The 24,645-nt window shown below is 37.5% G+C and overlaps 2 protein-coding genes across 4 annotated transcripts; one reads left to right on the top strand and one right to left on the bottom strand.

Annotated features, from left to right (window-relative positions):
- The first annotated feature begins 5,177 nt into the window (after positions 1 to 5,177).
- Positions 5,178 to 15,643, top strand: LOC139978359 (uncharacterized). 2 transcript variants are annotated; one of them, XM_071988495.1, is made up of 4 exons: positions 5,178 to 5,530; positions 11,493 to 11,762; positions 12,079 to 12,546; positions 12,797 to 15,643. In XM_071988495.1, exons 1-4 carry the CDS (start codon positions 5,485 to 5,487, stop codon positions 12,850 to 12,852), a joined length of 840 nt encoding a protein of 279 aa, XP_071844596.1. In that variant the 5' UTR covers positions 5,178 to 5,484; the 3' UTR covers positions 12,853 to 15,643. The 2 variants fall into 2 exon arrangements, with proteins under 2 accessions (XP_071844596.1, XP_071844597.1); XM_071988496.1 differs by lacking the exon at positions 5,178 to 5,530 and adding an exon at positions 10,595 to 10,614.
- Positions 12,218 to 23,949, bottom strand: LOC139978360 (sugar transporter SWEET1-like). Of its 2 annotated transcripts, none has more exons than XM_071988498.1 (7): positions 23,705 to 23,949; positions 23,048 to 23,125; positions 22,634 to 22,757; positions 22,100 to 22,261; positions 20,094 to 20,213; positions 19,413 to 19,514; positions 12,218 to 12,354 (listed from the first exon to the last, which is right to left on the bottom strand). In XM_071988498.1, the coding sequence occupies exons 1-6, from the start codon at positions 23,770 to 23,772 to the stop codon at positions 19,416 to 19,418; spliced, it is 651 nt and encodes a 216-aa protein (XP_071844599.1). In that variant the 5' UTR covers positions 23,773 to 23,949; the 3' UTR covers positions 12,218 to 12,354; positions 19,413 to 19,415. The 2 variants fall into 2 exon arrangements, with proteins under 2 accessions (XP_071844599.1, XP_071844598.1); XM_071988497.1 differs by lacking the exon at positions 12,218 to 12,354 and adding an exon at positions 15,226 to 18,632 and having other exon boundaries at positions 23,705 to 23,947.
- Positions 23,950 to 24,645: the final 696 nt, after the last annotated feature.

Below are 24,645 nucleotides of genomic sequence, written 5' to 3'. Positions count from 1 at the left end.
ACGTCAAAAATGGAGTTGTCGGTGTAAGGGGTAGGGTGAGGCGCACACCCCCTACGTAATCCTTGATCTGTCACTGGCTACCCTGTGTATATAATTGGGATCAGCGCTTTAACTATGACTGTTGCTCTTTCTCTTCCCGAGGTCTTGGCTATCTTCTACTCCCTCCTTTTTCTCTCTTTTTTCTTTTTCTTTTCCCTTCCTTTCTCTCCTCCTTTTCTTTTTCCCCCTCCTTTTCCCTTTTTTCTTCTCTTTTTTCTCTCCTCTTTTCCTTACCCGGGGGGCGCGCGCCCCCAACGCCCCCCTGGATACGCACCTGTGTATGTATGTGACACTTGCTTATAAACACTGTAACTCAAAAATTAATCATGTATTAACTTCTTACTTGCTATGTGGATCTGTCTTACTGGGTACAAAGAGCCTATTGTTTTATGTGAAGTTCAATGGTCATTTGGGGTCAATAGAGGTCAAAGTCTTAAAACTTTGTAAACACCATAACTTTTAAAGGACATCCTTGTTGAGCTCATACATGGTATGTAGATTCAGCTTTTTGAGTACAGAAACCTAATTTGGAAATTGGTGGAGGTCAAAGGTCATTTGCGGTCAACATTTAAGTGACAGTCAGAAAATCTTGTAAACACAAGAAGTATATTTTTCTTGAACTTCATACTCAGTATGTAGATCCAGCTTGGTGACTGCAAGCATCCTATTGAAATTGGTAGAAGTCAAAGGTCACATGAGGTAAACAGGCATCAAAGTCTGAAAACATTGTAAACATGATAACTCCAAAATTAAAGCTACAATTAGTCTAAATTCTCGAGGGCTATGATTTTCTTTTGGTGAACATAGTTTGGTCAAGTTTAGTTCTGTGAAGGGGCTCTGTAGGTGGTCTTCAACGAAACATACCTGGCATCCAGGTAATGAAATCTGCTTCAGAGTTCATACTCTTGCTTTAAACATGCACTTAAACCTCCTATCTGTTTGCCCCCCTCAGCCTCAAATGGGCACACACTGGCTCAAGGGGTCAAAAGCTTATCTCAAATGGTGGAAAATATTGGCCAATCTCTCAAAAATATCTCCCAATGTATAAACAATGTCATGTAAATCTCAATTTTTAAAGGGATTGCTAGCTCAAAATTGGTAAAATGTGTCAATATTTCACTTAGGAAGACTTCTCTCTGGACATTGAAACAATTTTCTAAACTGTAAAAACCTTACCAGTGAATGGCGCCTACAAGGGATGGCTACAAACTATTTTGGGTTCTCACTTAATTCTTGGACAAATTTAACAAAATGACATTACAGATTTTGAAAATCATGGAAGTCCAAGCTTGTATTTCCTAGCAGCTAGGTTTTCACTCACGATGTTATATCCTCATTTTGTACGGATGAAGTGACTTAGCCTTATAATGTGTCAACAAACTATCCTCAAGAATTGGATCTCATACACGATAAATGGATTCAACTTATTTTGCTGTCTCTTGCCTTCAATTTTTGAGCCAAGCCTATCAAGCCTAACCAATATTTGCTACAGCCCAGTAAGTGGTATGTAGTATAGCACTGTATTGTATAACTATGGCATAACCTACCCGCCATAAATCCAAAACTGGGGAAGAGCCTTCGCATATTGAAACTAAAGAACTTGTCTCAGAGATAATTTCAGAAATAAAAAAGAATGCCAACTTTAAAACAATTTTGCAAAGCTGCATAGAAAATGCAATTGAGAAAATGATAACGAAACTTATTGACGAGCAGGAAAAGCAAAAATATTTGATCTGGGAAACAAACTTGAAGAGAAAGAAAATTAAATTGAACATTTGAACAAAACATCGGAATCATGAAAACAATCTTCAACATCTGAAAGATAAGATAAATTATTTGGAACAATACTCCAGACGAACTTGCTTGTGTGTATTTGAGATAGACGAACGGCCAGGTGAAAACCCAGGTAGCCTTATGACCAGTCTCGTCGCCTCGCAAAAGTCAAGCTTGAAACTGCATTTTCAGAGGATGAAACTGAGCGCACTCATAGAGTTGGTGGGTCCTAAAGTGGCCGGAAGGGAAAGCTCGTGGAATCATCATCAAGTTCAAGAGTTACAAAAGATGAGAAAACTTCCTTCGCAACAGAAGGGAAGCTGAAAGGGACGGGCATTGTCCAGGGGCGTAGCGAGCGGGGTGGGGGGGGGGGTGTCACACCCCCCAATAATTTGGTCGCTGTCGGCAAATTTTGAGTCTGTCGGCAAAAGGAGAAAAGGTGAAGAGAGCGGAAGGGGAAGAAAGAAGGAAAGCTGAATAGAGAAAAGGAGAACGGGAGCTTCTTCCGTGCCAAATTTGACTTAAAATATGCACCAGATTGCATCTAAGGACGTTTCAAAACTAAAAATTTTCCAAAGGGGAGGGGTAGACCCCCTACCCTTAGACCCCTCCCCCATTTCAGTCACCACTTCCAGATCCGTCGGCAAATCAAATTTGACTTAAAATATGCACCAGATTGCATCTAAGGACGTTTCAAAACTAAAAAATTTCCAAAGGGGAGGGGTAGACCCCCTACCCTTAGACCCCTCCCCCAATTCAGTCACCACTTCCAGATCCGTCGGCAAATCAAATTTGACTTAAAATATGCACCAGATTGCATCTAAGGACGTTTCAAAACTAACAAATTTCCAAAGGGGAGGGGGACACCCCCTACCCTTAGACCCCTCCCCCATTTCAGTCACCACTTCCAGATCCGTCGGCAAATCAAATTTGACTTAAAATATGCACCAGATTGCATCTAAGGACGTTTCAAAACTAAAAACTTGCCAAAGGTGAGGGGGACACCCCCTCTCCTTAGACCCCTCCCCCATTTCAGTCACCACTTCCAGATCCGTCGGCAAATCAAATTCTCCACACCCCCAACAAAAACCCCTTCGCTACGCCCCTGGCATTGTCAAAGAAAACCTCACGTAACTATTAAAAAAGATTATAAATCAATTCATTTGTACAGTTGGATCAGCTGACTGGAGCTCAATCTTATCACTTAATGATGTCAGTTTCGCATATGATTCATTCGAAAATATTTCTTGAAACAATATCTGAATATTGTTTTCCATTTATAGCCTAAGTATCAATAATAAACCTAATACCAAAGAGCGGCATTCTTGGATCCCCTCAGGAAATCTCAAATCAATGTAAGTTAAAAAAAAAAAAAAAAATTTATACAGACGACTATTACGAAATCTGTTAATTGCACGTAAACAAAACCAACTTTACAAAATTCCAAAATTCCAAAACAAATTAAATCATATCATACGTTTATCCCCCCCCCCCCAAAAAAAAACTTTTCTGACAAACTCGATAAGTTGCAATAATTGCAATTCAATTGCTGATATCACCAATTATTTGATGATATAAACAAATATTTGATGATATCACCAATTATTCGATGATATCATCAAATCAATTGATGATATCAGCAATTGAATTGGTGATATCAGGAAATGAATTGGTGATATCAGCAGTTCTACATATTTAATTTGTGATATCAGCAATTGATTTGGTGTTATCAGCAAATGATTTCATGATATCAATAAATGATTTCATGATATCAGCAAATCATTTGATGATATCAGCAAATTATTTGATGATATCACCAATTGATATAGAGATATTTGACGATATAAGCAATCACCAATTCAATTGCTGATATCAGTAATTTAACCGTAAAAACGCTGCTTTTAAGATTAGCGTCCCCACTTTAGTTTGTTGGCGGCAAAAAGGACACTTTTCACTGGCCTAGCCTGTATGCATAATGCATACATACGTACATCGGCCTACATTATATGTACATAGCCTAAGTTGTTTTCGACCAATGAAGTAGTAGTACATCGTAAAACTCCAGAAATGCGAGTGAGTGCAGCATGAATGTTCACACGTCCCTTCAGCATTTTCCAAAGCAGTGTACATATACTGAACAAACACTGTACGTGTACCGGTACGGTCAGATTGTTCGTGGCTACAACTAGGCACAGATGAACTGAATTGCTGATATGTACATATCAACAAATTATTTGGTGATATCACCAATTCATTTGATGATATCAGCAATTCAACCATTTGTTGATATCAGCAATTGAATTGGTGAATCAGCAAATGATTTGATGATATCAACAAATGATTTGCTGATATCAGCAAATGATTTGCTGATATCATCTAATCATTTGCGCATAATTCCTGATATCACCAATTCATTTGCTAATATCAGCAAATCGATCATTTATTGATATGTACATAACAACAATTCATTTGCTGATATAACCAATTCAATTGCTGATATCATCAATTGATTTGCTGATATCATTAAATAATTGGTGATATCATCACATATTTGTTGATATCATCAAATAATTGGTAATATCAGCAATTGAATTGGTGATTTCAGCAAATGAATTGCTGATATCAGAATAAAGCTTGAAACGGCTTGCCATACGGACGTGCGCTCCCATCCAATAATAGTGCACAGTTGTAATTATAAAGTTGCCGCTTTCGTTGGTTTATATTCGAACCGTTGCTCGATCGGCTAGTCAGTACATGCAGTCGGTCGCCAAAAAAAAATCATGAGGAATAGTAATGTACGACCGTGCTTATGTAACATATGAAGGTAGTGTCTCACTTTTTGAATGTCATGCCCAAATTTGCTGGTGCGTTTTTGCAATTCCAAAATGTTTCTCCCCTCCCCTTCCCTTAGCACACCCCTACCCTAACCCACCCCACCCCTACCCCACCCAACCCCCACTTCTTCGAAATTGCTGGTACGTATACCACGGAAGCATTACCAATGAAGTGTGTACGACCTTTGTAACGTTGGTGGAGATATGTTATAAACAGGGAGAGTCCCTTACGTATTCCTCGAGTTAAACAAACCTAATGGAGGTAATATTGCCATAAGTGTTGTGCTAATGGAAATTAAATCGTTGAGTAGTTTTAAATGAACAGTCATTTTGAAGGAAATACATATTTTAAATAGATTGTATTACTCATATAGAAATAAAGTGGTTATTGTTTTCAAAAATATTTAAAAAAAAGAATCCATATCACTATTAAAATAATGGTATAGTCTCCATCCGTGTGTATTACACTATTGTAATTGTGCACCTGTGCGCGTCGACAGCAGGCCCTCAAGTGCAAGTGTTTGAGCTTCAATTTGATGTTTCTGTGTATGGACATCAACCTAATAAGTATGTTGTGATAGCGTAGATCTCCCTTCTTGGGCTAGTTGCTGGTCATAACTAATATTGTCTTGCTACTTTTTGTAGCATGAATTGTCATGTTATTCTTACTGACAAATATGGTTATCAGTGATTTTGCCACTTGGTCGAATTGAGGGAGATCCGATATACAACGGGTATTTGCACAACAGGACTGAGAACAATTTAAAGCTCGGTTCATACTGTACCTTAGCCTCTTATACGGTACCCTATCCGCCATAGAAAGCCTACACAACCAGTGATGTCCATAACCATGACGTTACCAGAGACACAGTGTACACAAAGTGGTGAGTTATTATCTCATCTCCCTACATGTAGGAAGATGAGATATTGTACTTCATCGCACATCAGAAATGTGAGGAAGTGGGTGAGAGAGAGAGTGTGTGTGTGTGTATGGGCATGGGCGGCGATCATGGGGGGACGGGGGGACATGTCCCCCCAATATTTTAGGTGGGGGATATAGTATCTAATATCCCCCCCCAATATTTGGTGGCATAGTTTTTTTTTTTAGCATATTTTTTGTATTTTTTTATGATATAGCTAGTAATTTCAAAATAGAAAATGCTTAGATGCAACTTACAAGGCCTGGGAAGTGCCATTTCCAGCGATCTGGGAGGCATTTTCAGCAAAAATTTTTGTTTGCGCTTCGCGCCAACTTATGGTGGCGCTACGCTTAGATAGTTTGCCTACAAGCTTCGCCCCTCCCTTGGCAAATCCCTTGCAAGGCGCCTGTCTAACCGTGTCACAATTTGTTACTATATTTGACCGAAATTAGTTTTTACTTTTTTTCGAAATGAATAGCTAGACGGACCACATCCGTTATGAAATTTGGAAAATTATGAAAATAGGGCTGTAGCAAATATATATATATATATATATATATACGTGGGCGGCGATCATGGGGGGGGACGGGGGACATGTCCCCCCAATATTTTAGGTGGGGATATACGGTAGTATCTAATAGTAACTAATATCCCCCCAATAATTGGTGGCATAATTTTTGTGAGTGGCTATAAATAGAAAATAATGCGCGAGATTATTTATCCAAATCATATTTGGCGGTGGCTAAAACTTCATCCAACACATGCTGCATGAGGTAAATGACTCTTCGTGGTCGTTTCTGTGACATGTGACCGTATAGCATGTTGTCACTCATGATTATTGTCATAATGAAGTGAATTTATTATTCAAATTCTGAACAAATAATGGGCTTAAAACCTTGAAAAGTGGGGCTAGCTGACGGGTATTGTGGAGCGTTACGTAGAATTACCTACAAAAGCAATGATCAACAGGAGATGCGATGAGGTCGAACATGATGTGTGACTGGTGACAATCTTGAAAAAGGTTATGAATGAAAAAAAAAAACTATTGGAGAAAACTTGGTTCTCAGGCAAAGTGTACATCTGGTTGGTCATTTTCAAGCCCGAGAAGTGCCATTTCCGGTGATCTGGGGGGCTATCAAAACCAGAAATTTTCTTGTAGGCTGCGCGCCAACCAATGGTGGCGCTCCGCTTTTATAGTAATTCGCCTGCACCCAAGCAAATGTCCCCCCCCCCCAATATTTGAAACAAATCGCCGCCCCTGTGTGTGGGTATACTCGAGTGAGCAAAAAGGTGTTTGATGACGTCAAAGGTCAAGAACCTAAAAATTGATCATCAGCCATTTTCAGCTTGTCAACATATAGGGAAAAAAGCATAAAACCACAAGATATGTAGAGAGTGATGAGAATAAGTAGTGCTTATGTGGTTGTTAAGGGGCTGGGTCAAAGGTAAACTTGGCCTAAATTGTGCGAAAAAGTGTGTTGTGAACTCTGGCTACACCTTAAGTCTGTTCAAATTTAAACTACTGTAACTGTGTGAAGAAATGGCAAACGTTTTAGCAAATTTAGGAGATGAGATCTGCAACTCCATTGATTGCCAGCTTGTTATTTATTTATTCATCCATTTCTTTCTTGTACCTGTTATGATTTGATTTTATTCGCACTGAGATTGTTCAAAATACAAAAATATTACAAAGACAAAATGGACGGAATTGAAAAGAACAAAAAGAGTAACAGGAGCTAAACCCATTAGGCTGACAGAACGTCGGCCCCATTTCCAATGGGGCCCTATAGACGAAAAAATTGCACATACAATGGAAAATACTAGGAAACCAATAAATAAGACACAAAAACGAATCTTATTTATTGGTTTCCTAGTATTTTCCATTGAATGTGCAATTTTTCAGTATTTAGTCCTTCAGTATTTAGTCACAGTAACAGATAGAATGGAAGTTTACCTAGAATATGTTCACTTATTAGTATTTAATATGAAGTATTACAACCATTTCATATGATTACAAGAAGTCTGAAAATGCATAATTCATGTACATCACAAATCGTTAAAATAATAAACAATTAGATGTCATTAGCCTTGGTTGTCTGAGAGTTGATTTTATTCTTATGCTGCTGAAAAACGCTATGCTATAGAAGAAATCAGAATAATTTTACTATAAGAGTGACAATTGCAAGCAGATATTGAGTAAATGTACTGGTTTCTCCAAGAGATAAATTCATCGAAAGTACCTCCAGAATAACTTAGAGCAGGCAGTTTTAAATTTAAACAGAATGAAGGAGAACATTAAGAAAGAAGCAAAGCAGGAATATACTAAAACATTATGCTCTAATTTCTACATTAAATATAACTTTCATTTTTAAATAATTTGTTTGTGTGTAAAAGTCAGGCATAGCACTTTTCTGCTAACAATTGATAATATATATTTTCTTGGCTAAGAGGGAAGTTATCCTGTTTTGGAAAAAATCAACTGCCTGCCAAACATCTGCAGTATGCTCAGTTTAAAGGGTGTGAAGACTCGTGCAAAAAGAAACGTCTAATGCCGGTAATCTGACCTACTTTCGAATGAGGTGTAACAGAATTGTTAGACAACACCATCGATCCCAGAAAATACACACACAGCTTGCTACTGTCGGTAACTACCGTCGGTAATTAGACACTAGTGTACAGTCAGTACATACAGCTGCGGTCAATACCCACAGCCAATGAACAAACAATACAGCGATGGACTTCTCAGGTCCAGCTAAAGATAACAAGGTATCACGTTCAGTGGCGGAGCGTCCATACAGTCAGAGGGGGCAGATGCCCCCCCCCCCCCGATGGACTCAAATGGACTGCTGGCGCCCTTTTCAGCTTTTTACCACTTTTTACTTATTCGCGATTATTGACTTTTTTATTGCGCTCTCAAATACCTATTGACATTTGTCACATTTTGTTGGTGTAATTTCTGACAAAATGGCGATGACACCTATTTATTCTTCGTTTATCTGCAAATTAGCAACGCCCTGAAAGGGTCATTTCCGGCGATCTAGGAAGTATCTTTACTCAAAAAAATTCTGTACGCTCCGCGCCAACCTGTGGTTGCGCTCCCCTTAGATAGTGTCGAAAGCGCCCCTACAGACCATTCTCGCCCCCCTGACCAATACGCCTAGCTCCGCCACTGATCACGTTTCATTACTGTCTGCATTTTGTAGCGACACGAACACAACGTCACTTGCAAGCAAAAAATAGTTAACTTTTTCAGATGGCCGCATGCCGTTTGGCGCGAGTCTTCAATGCCTCTAATCTGAACGGATGTTCAATAGATTTCTTTACAATCCTTGTTTTTCACGGTTTTTGTCTGAAATCACTGTTCCATATGCTGCCAAATTTGCTTTCCAGGCATGGGCCTCATGCCGAGCACAATAAAAGACAATGGCTGATATTATGTATGTATGAGCACGGCAGTCTGTACTAGTATACTGTAACTCATACTGTATATATGCCTGATGTAGACTCTGTTTATGTAGTTTATAAAAAGTATGTACTGTACATGATGTTATGTTAGAGTTCAAGCACATTGCTGTACCCTGTAGTACTTGATAGCATTGACTGCATTCCATTTCTCTGCATGTCTGGGGTAGTGAAGTAAGTGGAGGAAAATGAAAGGGGTGGGGAGGGGAGGGTGGGGTTAGGTGGGATGTTAGCCGGAGGTATGTGAAAATTAAAAGTACTGTACCCTTTCTCCAGTTTTGTAACGAAAATGCAATTCCATTACTTTAAAATTGACATTTTTATCATAGAAGAATACTGTATGTATTTAGAAAGTGCCATTTTGTTGAGATATTAAAACCAGAAAGGGAATTGTATAAGTGATTCCTTTTCACATTTAATATGAGACCATTCCACTAATCCACTGTCACACTACACACAAGAATTTTAAGTGTTGGCCAATACTGACTTCAAGTAAACCAGCAATGATCTTGCACTAATGCATTTCACCTTTGGAACTAATTGGAAGTATCACTCTTGCAAATTTTCAGACTTCTAGCTTTGTTGGACTGAACTTTGACCTCCACCAACTTCAAATGGGTTCCTGTACTTACCAAAAATTAGCCTAAAGTCAAATATGAATTTCAATCAAATTTCCCTATTGCATTTCACCCTTTAATTTCTATTGACCTCAAATGATCTTTAACTAGCTCCACCAATTTCAATGCAGTTCTCGCACTCACCTAGGCTTGTATGTACTGAATAAGTTATCATGATTACAAGATTTTCAAACTTTGCTGTAAACTACAACAAGAAACACTGATTGGATGATTCTCTCACTGTATTGCATTATAAGTAGACTATACTTATTTAGGAGTATTTATATCATTTCAGTTGAAAATTACCAACCTCCCTATTTTCTCCTTGTTCTCCCTATTTTTTGGCCCTGAAAAATGTTATTCTCCCTATTTTGGGGTCAAACAGGTTGACAGGTCTGTGTTACGCTGATAGAGAGTTATCATGTTAACAAGGTTTCAAACTTTGACCTCTAGTGACCTCAAATGACGTTTGACTTCCACTAATTTCAATAGTGTTCTTCAACTTGCAAATAGGTATCCACTTGCCAAGTATGAACTTCATTTATGTTACGCTTATAAAGAGAGTTATCATGATAACAAGGTTTCAGTATTTGACCTCTGTTGACCTCATTGCCTCCACCAATCTTAATATCCTTCATGTCCTTTCCAAGGGACTTGGCATTTGATTAAACTGTGAATTAACATATGAATGGAGTAACAAGGAGATTCTTTGAGTTTAGGTATATTCCCAAGTTAGGATGAGTCATGGTTTCGTAGAAGTATCCATGTTTCATAGAGTTATTATTACCAGTGCTTTCTGTTATCCAACACGTATTTGTTGACTTAGGGTTATATGCTATGTCCATATGCAATGATTGCTGGTTGATTACATGTATAGCCAGTGTATTGGTGTTTGTGTCGTCTATGAGCTAGTACCATACAAGGAACGTAACGATCGAGTGAGTCATTCATGCGTGAAGTTTGACTAAGGTTTGGATTTGTTTCCTGGAGTAATTAACCTTAACCTTTCTACTTCTTCTGTTGCTCAAATCCACCCACCCATACCTTAACAATACCCCTTAAAAATAGAGTATATTCTAATTAAAATTTTAAAATATTTTCATTTGGTTCATTGAGAAGCTTTTTTCATTGTGTTTTGCGTGTGGTCTCTGGAATGGTTGTCATTGTCTCCCCTCAGGAACACACCTTGTGACCCTTGTTGATCACTTATGAGGTAGATGTAATATACTTTCATTTTGGTTCATTTACTGTAGAAGATTTTCTTTGTGTTTTGTCTGTTGTCTGCGGAATACAATATCCCTTAACAGTATAATTCAATATCCCTTAGCAATAGAATTCTTCTGAGGACGTGGTGTTTCTTTTCAATGATATGTGAGGACTTTGAGTTCCGTTGTTGAAGTTCTCAGTCTGAATGCAGAACAAATTGCATACACCCAAAATACATAGAAACACACACACACACACCCAGGTGTATTTTCATTCACACAGAAAGACTCTATTTTATTCCCCATTCCGTTCCAGGTACCCTAACCTTAATAATACCTGTTAAAAAACATAGAATTCTTCTGAGGACATGGCAATTCTTTTCAGCAGCCACGAACATTCACACACCATCATGATATGCATAGGTTTACGATTGTACGGTTGTAATCGAAACCATAAATGTTTTTTTTACTGACTGTGCTTCCTTCAAACTAGGTGTTTCATGAATGCAATTCTAAGAGTACAATTTTTGGAATATCAAGATGATCATTCATTGGAATTTGGTCTGTGTCTTAAGTAAGGTCCATATGAAACATAAGAAGGTCTATTTATAGTTTTCCATTTCTGTCTCTTTCAATCCCCAGATGGTCCATTACTTCGAAGGCTTTTTTGGAGTGCAATATTTTGGATCACATGTATCTTTTTTGTCATGGTGAAATCAATCACAGAGAAGTCCAGAGAGAGTCAGAGTCCTCACCAACCGTCTAACCTTGGGCAATTTAGACGATTGGGTGAAACACGAACAAGTTACATGACTGCCGTCCGGCGGGGTTACACTCTCGGAACGCTGTCCTACACTTCATCCGACAGAGATAGCACTGTTTGTGAAGAAACAGATCAAGGGAGCTCAAATGGTACAGTATCTGTAGGAAAATTGCTATGAAGTCTCCATATTAAACCCACCCACCGCTTTCCTCCTCCCCGCCCCCCCCCCCCTTACCATGTCCCCTTTCTGTATGTATCTAAGCTATAAGGACTGTTGTGCCCTTTTGTATATCTGAGTTGTAAAGTGTATTAAGTAAGAATGACAGAAATACAGAGAAAGTCTAAAGTTACAAGCAATGTATTTAAGTTGAAATCACTTAGCCTAGAACATACAGCAACCAGTTTGTTCGAGTGTAATCCACATCAGTGGAATGTATTAAACTGCTTTTGTTCTATCACTTTCAGCTGTCTTATCCGTTACCAGTATTTCAAATGAGGCTCAGTCCTGTACTGATTCGGCCTGGAAAAGTTCATTCGGGAGCGTCAAAGAGACGACCATTAAAATCACCGAAAATTTTAAATTTCATCAATATGACATGGATAGATCGACAGGTGACTCTGGAATGGAATCAGAAGATGAAGTCTTTCCAGATCCAAGAAGATGCACTTCTTTACCAGCCAATCAACGCCGAAAGAGGGCCCAACGGGTCCAGCTTCTTAGTGCGGACCAGAAATTAGCATCTGGAAGTTCAACGGCGGAAATTAAACACACTTTACCTCGTTTGAAAGAAAATTCGTGCAACTGTGGACGTCAAGTAGTGCATTACAATGTTGAACATTTGCATTTGGACGTTTCTAGAGAACCTCTAGGAATAAAGATTGCTCAGGTGGTAGACTTTAAATACCAGCCAGTTCTCCATATGAATGGTTCGGGTAAGTTTATAATACTCCGAGTCCCCCCCCCCATCGATCCCCCTCCCACCCACACACATACACTGCTGTCTAAAACTTCAGGTGAAGGGGGATTCAGTATTATGAAATGACAATGTTTGAAGAATAGAAATGTCTTCAGGTATATTTAGACATCAACATTGACTCAAAAGTCTGTTTTTTAAAGTTCTTATTGACCACAGACATTAGAACAATACAGTTAACCACCTTTCTTTTGTTTCTTCTTTTTCAGGTTATACAGTCCTTGGCAGTGGTGATACATGTGCACCACATGAAGATTGGGTGTAACATTGCACCAGGGAACAAATATATGTGGGTGACTGTAAGGAATAGCGCTCATAAATAAAAACAATGCATCTCCTGCCCCTCCCCCCCTCCCCACATTGGAAGATTAACAGTCTGTAGGTGCAAGCAGTACGATGTATTCCTTGTCTGTTTTATCTCAAACCACCCTTGGCTGTCTCCTGTGTGATGATGGATCGATATGAAACGTTGCAGTTTATGTTAAAGTGAGATGGAATTGATAAATGTTAGGTTAATTCGACTGATGCACATATACAATGAAATGCATTTATGCATTGGTACTTTCATTTTATGCATAAAATATGATATGTACTGAAGCAGGCCTGATGGTCAGTCAAGAATCCTTCTCGTAAATGTTGAAATGTATTTGTTACTTATAAAATTATGATATTGATGAAACCATGTCAAAACTTTTAAATCTTGGGTCTTTCATAACTAAATTAAAATTTATAGATAAATTTGGTTCTTGCAATGGTTATCGGTGGACATAAAATCTATATTATAATATATTCTGTCCTCCCTAAAAATGATTTATAAATATATATATTCAAAACAATGTTATTTTGTATAGCAATCATGCTTTCTCTTGAACTTTTGTTCATCAATAAATTTATATGACATAACTGTTTTTATATGTTTAAAGAGTCAATTTTGTTACAGCAGTTAAACTGTAAAAACACATTTATTAACCTTGTATACTTGTGGTTGTCAAATTGAAATCTGTTTGTTCATTTTAATGAAATATACAACAGTTTTACCACTTACAGATGGCATGTAAATAAAATTTTATTGTGATATAAGTAAATAAATCATCATGTGATGTACATTGAACTAATTAGTAAAACCTAATTTCTTAAATGGTGGGGCATATTGTTTAAAATGTCTATTCATGATCTTAACCAATGAGCTGCCTATACATCTTACATCTATGACACAGCTGTAACAGGCCAGATTCCTGTGCCTTGGGGGAATACCTATATACATCTATATATATATATGATGCAGATTTGCATCATGAATTACTACCAAATGATGCAGTTCGCTGTTGGTATAGATCTGTCAGCCTTTCTCTTCATGTCGGTAGCATACAAAGCTCATAGAATATCAGTTTCCTGTTATGTGTATCAAAGTTAGGGGTATGCCTATAAATACAATATTCCTTGTATATCCGTACAACAATAGTTGACAAGTGAATAAGAAGATACATTTTAAAAAACCAGAATTCAAACAAAAACCTTGTCAATGGGGAAAGCCTGATAGTGCCATATCTGGCCATCTGCCAATATAAAACAAAAATTCACACCCAAGGCCCAAACCATGTTTGGACTGGGTTTCATTTTGGGGAGGGGTGACGGTGCACTTCTATTGGTCAATCCGAGCTAAGCCACTGTATGAACCCTACATAAATGCTTCCAGGCAATGAACTTTAATTATGTGGTTTCAGAGTTTTTGAATTTTGGAATTGTATGTCTTCAACATAGAAGCAGTCTTAACAATGTGATAGGAACGAATTTCAGAATGCTAGTTGTAAGCTTAGAACTAACAAATTGATCACTGATTAAGTGATTAATGCAGGGGATTGCATCATACAAATAATTCCCATCAAATACATGCAGACATTTTCTCGTTGGTTTGTTGCTTTAAATATCGATAGGTACTTTACCTTAGTTTGCATATAGAATCAATCAGGGTTAAAGTTTTTGAATATTACTTTAAAGTTAGTTGGTATTTGACCCAATCTTCAGCTTACAAATATTCAATTTAACACCATGATTCTATACACCACTGGTTGTGCAGATCAATGGTTCATATTATGCTTGGGTGGCCACGACTGCCTTGTATGTTGGCTTTATCTGAATTCCGGGTAGGTGTGCATTTCACTTAACATTTAACTTATTAATTGTAAGTTTTGGATAATAGCATTTTGCTATTGTCAATATTATCACGCAAAATGGTCTACGATTCTAAACCAGTTGTGTGATTGAAATATTGTTATGTACTGAGTGTGCAATGCAATTGGTGTGCAAGCATTTACACACACAAATGTATGGTTTATACCTCATTATATTATGTACCATCTTTTGTCTGTGGTAATCTTCAACTAGAGGAATTAATATGACATTTCAGTGTAAAGTACAGATGTTTGTATTTTGTTATAGAAAATGTTGACTTTCATATAGGTATTATAAATTGTTAGTCAACAGTCAGTCAGTCAACAAGAATTGTTTGCCTATCCTCCAGTGTGACCAGTACTAAATTTGTCTGCTCCAGATGTCTTTCAAATTTCAGATGTTTTATTAATATTATTAAAGATCAGCATGGGTCTATTTAAATGTAAGAGATATTTTCTTATATTGGTAATATTCCTCCCCCCCCCCCCCCGCCCTCCTTTGCCCAAGACTTTTCTTCAATAGGCATACTGTGTAGAAATGAGCAGCTGACTCTTCTCCTCACTAATAACCTGTTAGCAGTGAAGCCAATGGGGGATGTTGGAGATGTGAAGGTCAAAATAAGTCGATGGGATGGGTCTCCATAAACAAAATCATAAAAACGAAACGTCCAAAGAGATCGATTTTCATGTATATATTAATAACTTGCTACCATGATTTGGAAAAAGGTTTATATATTTCCAGTGGAAAGTAACACACTTCTCTATTTTACTCAGAGTGATATTTCATCAGTACTATTAATTGTCATGCTCAGTTCATGCTCAAGTTCAACATTCTAATTATGATAATTTTTTATCAAATTTCAATAAAAGCAATTCATAACTTGGTGTCATATTCTAATGGTCTTTTTAACTGGTTTTATGTTTTTTTGTTGTAATCCTTTAAATTAAAGGCATTTCTGGTGATTATCAGTAAATTCCTAAACATCCATTTTTGGGGGTAAGGTGACTGACCAGATGTCACAGATTCCCTGGGACAGTCCTGGGATTTCATGGACTGTCGCAAGATCAAGTGCCCCCAGATTTCATGTACAAATTTTTGAAAAAGCCCAAATTACTGTTAATTTGAACAAACCAAATCCATATCTCTAGATATTGTATATATTACAGAAACGTAGGTATTTGACCATCGTTCTTGAAACATAGCAACCCCAAACAAGATCTCAAAAATCCCACCCTTTCCTAAAGATACTCCCCCTTGATGTCAACATGAGGGCACGATTTAATGACCTTAAAAATAGAACTTACATAAAAGGCAAAGGTTTAAACCCCAGAAATATGGACCAAAAATGTCAAAAGAAATTTTTTGTTTCATCTCTGTGTCAAGAGTTTTTCAGTTGCATTATTAGATAGATGATACTGAAGTTTAGTTTGAAAAGAGAAAATATGGCATAACTTTAACGAATTCATACATGCTTCAGTTACTGCCTTTTATTTTGAGTTAAAGGTTCAAGGCCACAGCCCCCCTCACATGACTTTACAACACTAACCCCTGGTCATTGGTAACGTGCCGTGCCCACACCAAAGTTTGCACTACAGTGCACCACAACCGTGGTGCAGCCACAAACCGACACATGCAACCACATTTACAAGTTTACCTCGCAAGTCCCCATTTTATACACCTGGTTGCAGGAAGAGAGGCAATTGGACACAACGTATTCATCTGGCCAGGACTCGAACTTGCAATCCTTAGAATAGCTATAGCTGTATAACAATTTTACAAAGTATGTTGAGTATGTCGCTCAATATATGATCACTATCATCATCACAACATGTCCCGCCAAATTTGCCCTAGTTTTTGTCCACTCTGATAAGTGCAACTAATGTACATTTGTTAACTATCCCAAGGGATTCTGCCATGACTTTTGCCTCTGACACCTTCACATACATCAGTATTGTAGTAAAATTTAAATTTAACAACAAATTCACTTGATTTGGAGAAGAACTAGTATCACAAAATAACACTGTTAAAGGAATATTGCTGTTGTAGCAATTTATACAAAATATTGTATTAAACTGGATAAACTTGGACTTTGGAACATGGAATTGTATATCCTGTATGGGGTGTAGGCATATGATTCTTCTCAATTCCATGGCAAGGTAGATATACAGCATATGGGAAACTTTAAATAAAAGGACATAGCTTAGACAATCAGGTACATCATTGCATAAATAAAAAAAATAAAAAAAACATGTACTTCAATGCATTTAACAGTGTACTAAAATCAGTGTATGCAGAGTTATACCTTTATTGATATGATCAACAACATTGTTTACCCAAAAGAGATAATAACATAGTGAGTCATCATAAAGTAAGCACTGAGAGTTGAGCACTAACACAGCTGTTACATACAAACTAATCACCTGTTATGGCTAGCCTTTTACTGTTATCTAGTGTTTTGTGTGAACGTGTAATATCACATGCTTCCTGATGACAACTAGTGATCAGAAATAAAGTTATGGAAAAAACCCGAAAGATCATCATTATGAAAAATGCATTATTTACTTCAGTAAAATAATGAATATCCTCTTTATCAAATCTTGACGTAAGAGGAAGTCTAAACAAACGTTGAATAAAATTGCATCATGCAAAAAACCCGACTAGATTTTAAGGTGGAGTTAACAGAGACAGATAATAAACAATCATGCATGATCTAGGGTCCACTATACTACTTGTGGGGTACCATTTCTGTATTCAGCCACAACACACTCCTTTCCATTTGAGACCTTTACTTCCTTTTTAAAAGTAATTAACCATTAGTTGCACAACAGCCAGACATGCCCATGACTTGTTATTTCTTTGTTGAAATTTCATTAGGTTGCCAGTGAAAGAGTACAATGAAGAGGTCATAGCAAGGTTACAGTTACAGAACCTTTCATAAGCTTTTCACCATGATAAAGAGGAGCAGTATACTGGCCACCATTTCTTAGTTGTGATATATAGAAGCAGCAAAATGGCATGTGCTTTTATAGCCGATTGTGACTGCAAAACCCAGAAATTCGCAAAATATGTAAATTGCCAGTTAATATACCTAACTTGCAGCCTGCACTCTTTGTGTCCCCAGGTTCCCCTCCCCTAACTCCAAAACTTTCTGTTGATACCCCTCGATCCGCAAGAGGAGTTTTGTCTTTGTAAATTTTAACTCTGTTTTTTTAAACCATTTTTAAACTTCAATTTCTGGTGAAGAAAATGAAGAGGTTGGGTGGTGAAAGGAAAAGGGGTAGTTGAAGAGCTACGATAGCCTGGACAGGGGAGAGGAATGTTAACTATGGTAGACTATGCACAAAAACCTAGTATGTATACTAATCACTTCTCTTTATTAACACCCATCCCTGGTGCCCTTCCCTACCCTACCCTGTGCCCTTCCCTCCCCTACAACTGTACCCTGCCTGTCCAACCCCTTCTCCCCTCCTTCACAAACTTCTCTTTCCTTAAGTTTCCTGCCCATCTCCTGCAAACACTGTCCCTTTTACATGAAGTAGTTTCTCTACTTTAATTCTGAATATAACTCAGTTCTCGTCATTTGTGTCTTTTCAAAAGCCTCCATATTGCCATTGTTAACTCTGCCATAAACAGTTTGAATACTCTATATACCCATCTGAATCTGAAGTCATTTGTATTCACAATTTCATAGAATGCACTTGTGATTTTCACATTTTATTTAACACACAAAATCCCGACTTTGGGGACCAACCACTTATGTCACGACTGTCAGACAATTGTAGGATATTTTCAGCAGGCTAAAGTGAGAATTAAATGGGTGGTTGGCATGGCATTATTTACAAGAGCTTGTTAATTTGATCCTTGGACAGCCTCCTGCAAAGAAGGAAAAAAAGAAAATTCTATTTTGTTGCTTCAATTTGAGCATCTTTTTCTTTGTGTACATTTGCGCTTTTTGTTGTATCACTCACATACCCGTATTTAACTTCTATTTTACTACGACTTTCCTTAATCATTCTCCCAGTTTTCTTCCCCCTTCTTTGGAGGATAGGTTCTGAAAATAATTTGCAGTGTCCTGTTTTACCCGTATTTATTCTCTTTGGGATGCAATGAAATTTTAAAAAATTGATTGAAATGAATATTCACTGATATAGACAAATTTGAACCCAAATGACAAAAACAGAAAATTATTTTCTTAGTTATAATGAAGAGATTCCCAAAAAGCGTGCTTATTTTAAATAATTCAAAAATGATAAATATTTTTTGTTAATATCACATTTTAATAGTTGCCTGCCTATTTCCAACCTTTTATGATCGTTGTAGTGTTTTTCAGTATATTTCTAAAATACACGGTTACTTATAATAACAGAGTTAAAAACCATAGGGTTCATATAACTATTATAGTGACTATGATGATACTGTCTAATACATAAAAAGGTACAATGCATTATTTTGGGGGATTTATTTTTGGAATACCATTTTATATGTCATATTTGCATTAGTAAAGTTATGAGTTAATAGCGTACAAAGTTTACACATCCTATTGAGAAGAAAACGTTTTAATTAGACCTGTTTGTAAACATTATTTGAGGTTGCAAAGTTACTACTCTAATGTTGACCACTGATCTTGACAGAGGGATTGGTTCAATGTTTTACCTGTCAGACCCACATTTGTTCTGTGCCAGGCCGTCTTCGGCCGTAATACCCCAGCAGGACGAATCTTGCAATGCTGCTTATGATACCTGGGATGTTTGGAATCTGATGGAAATAGTTGAAGCAGTCTGTAATAAAATCACTCATCATTCCCAAAAATCCATGGAAACAGCATATAAAATAACTTGAATAAATTTATGCAACGATACGTAATTCCATGGATACAAAACTCTACATATAATGACAGAATGAAGGCTATGATTATTAATTTGATTAAACTATAGAAGCTGTTAAACCTGGGAGTAATTTCCCCCACGCATATTCCTCTTTAACCTTCTCTCTAACCAATTCCCTAACCTTCTCCCCCCCCCCTTTTCCCCACCTCTTGATGAGTTGTGTTATGAAATATTTATTCATTAATCCAATCATCCCTCACCCACCCATCTCTCCCACCCATGTGTGTGAGAAAGGTTTATAATTCTTACTACAGCATAATGGGGGGGGGGGTGGATGGGGGGATGGAGGTTTAACAGAATGTATTTTAGTAGTTGTCTACATTCTTCCAAATATTTGTTTATAAGTCTATGAAAAGGCACTCCTATATACACTCCTCACAATCAAGCATCAAAAACACATTCAATTTTTCTATTTCAATTCTGATATTTTAACCAACTTAAAACTTACAGCAAGGAATATATCTTGGACCATGATTCCATAGAGCATCCAAAGGACGGAGCAAGAGAATGAAGTGAAGGTCAAAGGCACAGATATTTTGTGGGCATTCTTTGTTCGAAATACTGCTGCCTGCAAAAATAAGGAACAACAAATACTACATGACTGTATTTAATGAGAATTAAAACAGGGCTGTAAATGTATCTTCTGGTTTTCATCTTCTCATCTGGTAGGTAGGGAAGGGGTGGAGACAAGGGAAACAGAACATCCATTCACTTTGTATATCACAATGACACAATGAGAAAGGTAATTACCCTTGTTTTCACGTCATGAAGAGCTGGAACATACTACAATTTCCAGGGCTACGTACTTAATGGTACATTGTGATGTATTTGAATCAGGGCCGGATTTAGCTTGTGGAAGGCCCGGGGCCAGAATATTTTAGGGGCCCTTGCATGATTAGGCCCACTATCTGAGCGGAGCGCCACCATAGTTTGGTGCATAGCGTGCACGAAATATTTTGGCAGAAAATGCTTCCCAGATCGCTGGAAATGGCACTTCCCAGGCCTTGCAAGTTGCATCTAAACATTTTCAAGTTTGAAATCTCATGCTCTGGAAATTGACTATTGTCACAAGTAATATGAAAATTTTGTTTTTTTTGTTTTTAAGTTGTATTTCTTAATGCCCCTCCAGGAATCAATATTCCGTTCTCCGTTGGAATCACATGATCGGTGGTTGATAGCTAGAACGTCATCCAAATATCTATAGGGATGCCAATTTGTTTTGCAAAACCGACAGAATTTACATTTGTAAACACTGAATTTACGGGGTTTGTGTTGTCACGTGTGTGACAAGTTTACGCAAATGCCGTAGAATAAAGACTATGCATACTTATAGGCCCCATGTATTAATGGAAAGACAACTTTTGTTCAGTGTGGAGTTTCGAACAAAGGCCCATATTTTACATGTTGACCATCGACTCCATTTTTTTTGGACACCCATATGTGGGGGCCCTAGATGTGGGGCCCGGGGCCTGGGCCCCGGTGGGCCCTGCTGTAAATCCGGCACTGATATTGAAGGCATTCCACTAGTGGTCATTATATCACTAAGAAAGACAAATAATGCATGCTGCTGCTTAGTAACCAGTCTCATGATACACAGAACAATCACTGGGAAATGACAAACAAACTGCAAGAGAGCAAAGAAATAAGTATTGTTTCTCTATTCGTTTACCCTAGATATGATGACTCATTTCGGCCATAGGAGGCCTTTTTTCACTCCAGGAAATAACACAATATGAATAATTGACAATTGTCAGCACCTTACAATTTGGCCTTGATCATTTCCTGTACATTTCCAATCTTGTCACTGATTTCACGTTCATTGTGAAGCTGGAATAGAATGTTTGTGCACCCTTGTACTAAGAATATTGCCGTTTTGTGGCTGTCTTGTATCATTTGAAGATAAGAGTAACACAAAAGCATTTTTTAGCTCCAGGCTACATAATCCCACAATTATGTCTTTCACCCTGCTGTTGGCAGATATGCATATGTCAATCTAAACAATATCGGCTTATTAAGTTATGAGGTAATTTTCACACACAGTCAACTTTCTGCTTTATAAACACACTAATTTTTAACCCATAAGATGTTTGTTCATCCAGTTTTAAGGAACAATTTGACAGTGGTTTGACACCAGCTGAGTACAAACAATTTGCAATTTAAACAAAACACTCTATTAGTTTCCAGCCTTTTTACATACATAGCCTATGTAGTTAACCAAAAAGTGTTAATTGTGCAGTCAATGTTGATACAATAAAAGCAGATCTTGTTTCCTACGAGAAAAAGATTGCCAAACTTTGCATTCATCAAAACTGTTATGAATAAGTTAGACATGTTTCAGCATATTCCCTTGTTTGGTGAGTTTATGCAGTAAATTTTATTTCTTTCAAAGTAATTTAAAATAAATGCTCAAATGGTTATTAATTTCACAGGAATCGAAAGTTATTGTCAACCTACCAACTCCATCAAGGGTGATAAATACATGACCATGGTTGATGAAATGCAGACAAAAGCCAGCTGAACGATAAGCAGCTCGTCAGGTTGACGGCTAGTGGTAAAATACATGATGATAGCTGCCAGGATAACGACTGCCACACAAAACTGACCAAGATGGAGGACCTTGAGAGATGAGAACACTTTACAGATTAAAACATTCAAGAATTGAGAAGAGAGAAAACAATGAAAGTATGTAGCAAAATAATCTTGCTAAACCCATACACAAGAAAATTTGGAGTCAAGTAAGAAAATAGAATCAAATTTCACATGGATCAGTAATCGGGTTAGGCTTAATGAACATAACTGTACGACTCTCAAAATGGATGGTTATTTCAATCCAGACACGGTAATTATCAAATGTAAACTGGAATAAAAAATACATATTATTTGTTTGAGAGAAATCTTGCTACTTGAAAAAAAAAAGCCTTGGGTCCATTTACGAATACATATTTGATATTAAAATATATTTGCTATGATTCCCTTCAAATCACTTACTTTTGGGTGAGCAAAAGCTAGGAATATGATAATGTAGAGGATCTGAAGTGCCATACCAAACAGATTGGAAATCATCAGATTCCAATCTGTTACAAACACTCCGTAAGTATACCAGAGGCAGTTGCTGAAAGATATGGAGAAAGAGTAAACAAAATGGTTTGGTTATTAATATCTGATCATCTACACTAATCTACAACATGTAAGAAAGCACAAAACAAATATATCATTCACAAATCCTTTAAAAAAAAACATAATATCGATCACTTTCAACAAAAGTATGAAAAATTCTCAATTAAAATTTTAGAATGGGAATTGTTTAGTTTTTTATCATTGAAAATAAAAGGAATCAGAAATTGTAATTTGACTGCACACAAAGTGTACAATGAAGTAGTTTTGTCTTCTCTCTTTACTTACTTGATGCCCATGGTAACAAAGGGCAAAAACATGACATGTTGAGTTGTTTTGCTGTTGTAAATTTCCAGACATGATGGTCTGTGGATAAGAGTTTGAAATGTAAAACTTAAGTTTGCTTATGGAAACAACTGTAAGACTATAAAATATGAGCTGTATGACCTTAGACTTAGAGGATCAGAAGTCAGAGCATAGCAAACAGCATCCGAAGTCAATGGATGTATACTTAGGCCTACACTACAGTTAGCATATTGACGAATGTGTCAATTTAGGGGTATGGAAGAACTTGACACGGCAGACATTTTGTGGTCAAATTCTGCTCAATTGTAAGTTGCGTAGGCACAGAACAATAAATATTTTGAGATTATTACAATTCTGAGGAACTACAGTACATATGATTGAAAATTGCATGCAGTTGAGTGATTTTTCGTTGATAGACATCGTTATTCAATCTTTTTGTGTCAATTATGTGCCCACTATGCTACTAGAAAAACTAGAAATTGTAAAAGTTGAAGAAAAAAACAGGTCTACTCTAGCCTATAGGCTTTCTCAGTGCAACGTCTTTAATTAACACTGTAGTGTCACTAGTCTAGGCTAGACTACTTAGTCTAGGCCCTTAGCCCAAAGAATAACGTTACTGTGCCTAGGCCTAAGACTTACATCCCTGTGAGGTTCATCGCAACGGTAAATACAACAGTGATCCATGACAACAGATATAAATGATCCATTCACAAAGTTTTTATCTTCTGCTAGATCAATGCCGCGTATAGCGGTGCCATCCCGACGACCCAATCCATGATGTTCTGGTTGGTGAGAAAAATTCTCTGTCAAAGAGGCCTGTGGCCGGCATTCGCACACCCGCTACCCTTGGCAATTGTGTCTCGTGTGACGTGGGTACGGCCGGTACACGTACGTCCGTACGTACGTAGACAAGCACGAGGTAGCCTACCCAAACAGCTAAGCTATGTAGTTGACTGATATAAGCGGTGTAGGCATAGTAACCGTGACGTCATTAAACTTTCCTGCAATAGCTATGCGTATGTGTCTTCACCATCAATTTATTTGGTCTTCACTAAAAAGCGGGACTAAGGAATTACAGACTACCGACAAATTTCCAGGATTATGAAAGAAGAGAGGGAAGCTGAGGAGGGAAAATTCTGGAAACGAGTAAAGGGATATGAGTGCAAGAATATGTGTGCGGTGTAACGGGGAACGTATTTGAAAAAGAAAAGAAAAGGGGGAAAAACAGGGTTGGGGAGATGCACATCGGGAAACGGGCATGGGAAAAGGTGACTTTTCAACAGTTGGAATAATGAGCTGTTTACACAGAATTCTGTATTGCGTTGCACTGCATCGTACCTTTCGTAAGACAAAATGGATCTGCTGCTTTGCCTTATTCTTTTCTCCACAAGCTTGACGTTTTCACTCATTGTAGTGTCGGCCTAATGTACCCATGGGAACTAGTGCTCTTGATCAAAGTAACATAAACAATGATATTTTAACCCGTGATATCCTACTATAAATAACAGATGTAACTTGAGTGGGGTCGGTGTTGCCAATGATGTCAACATAGCGTTATATCAAGGAGTAGAGTGATTTTG

Source organism: Apostichopus japonicus, chromosome 13, assembly GCF_037975245.1.
Source record: "Apostichopus japonicus isolate 1M-3 chromosome 13, ASM3797524v1, whole genome shotgun sequence".
Taxonomy (NCBI): Eukaryota; Metazoa; Echinodermata; class Holothuroidea; order Aspidochirotida; family Stichopodidae; genus Apostichopus; species Apostichopus japonicus.
Note: the sequence above shows the minus strand (reverse complement) of the source record. Positions and strands in the feature narration are given on the sequence as shown.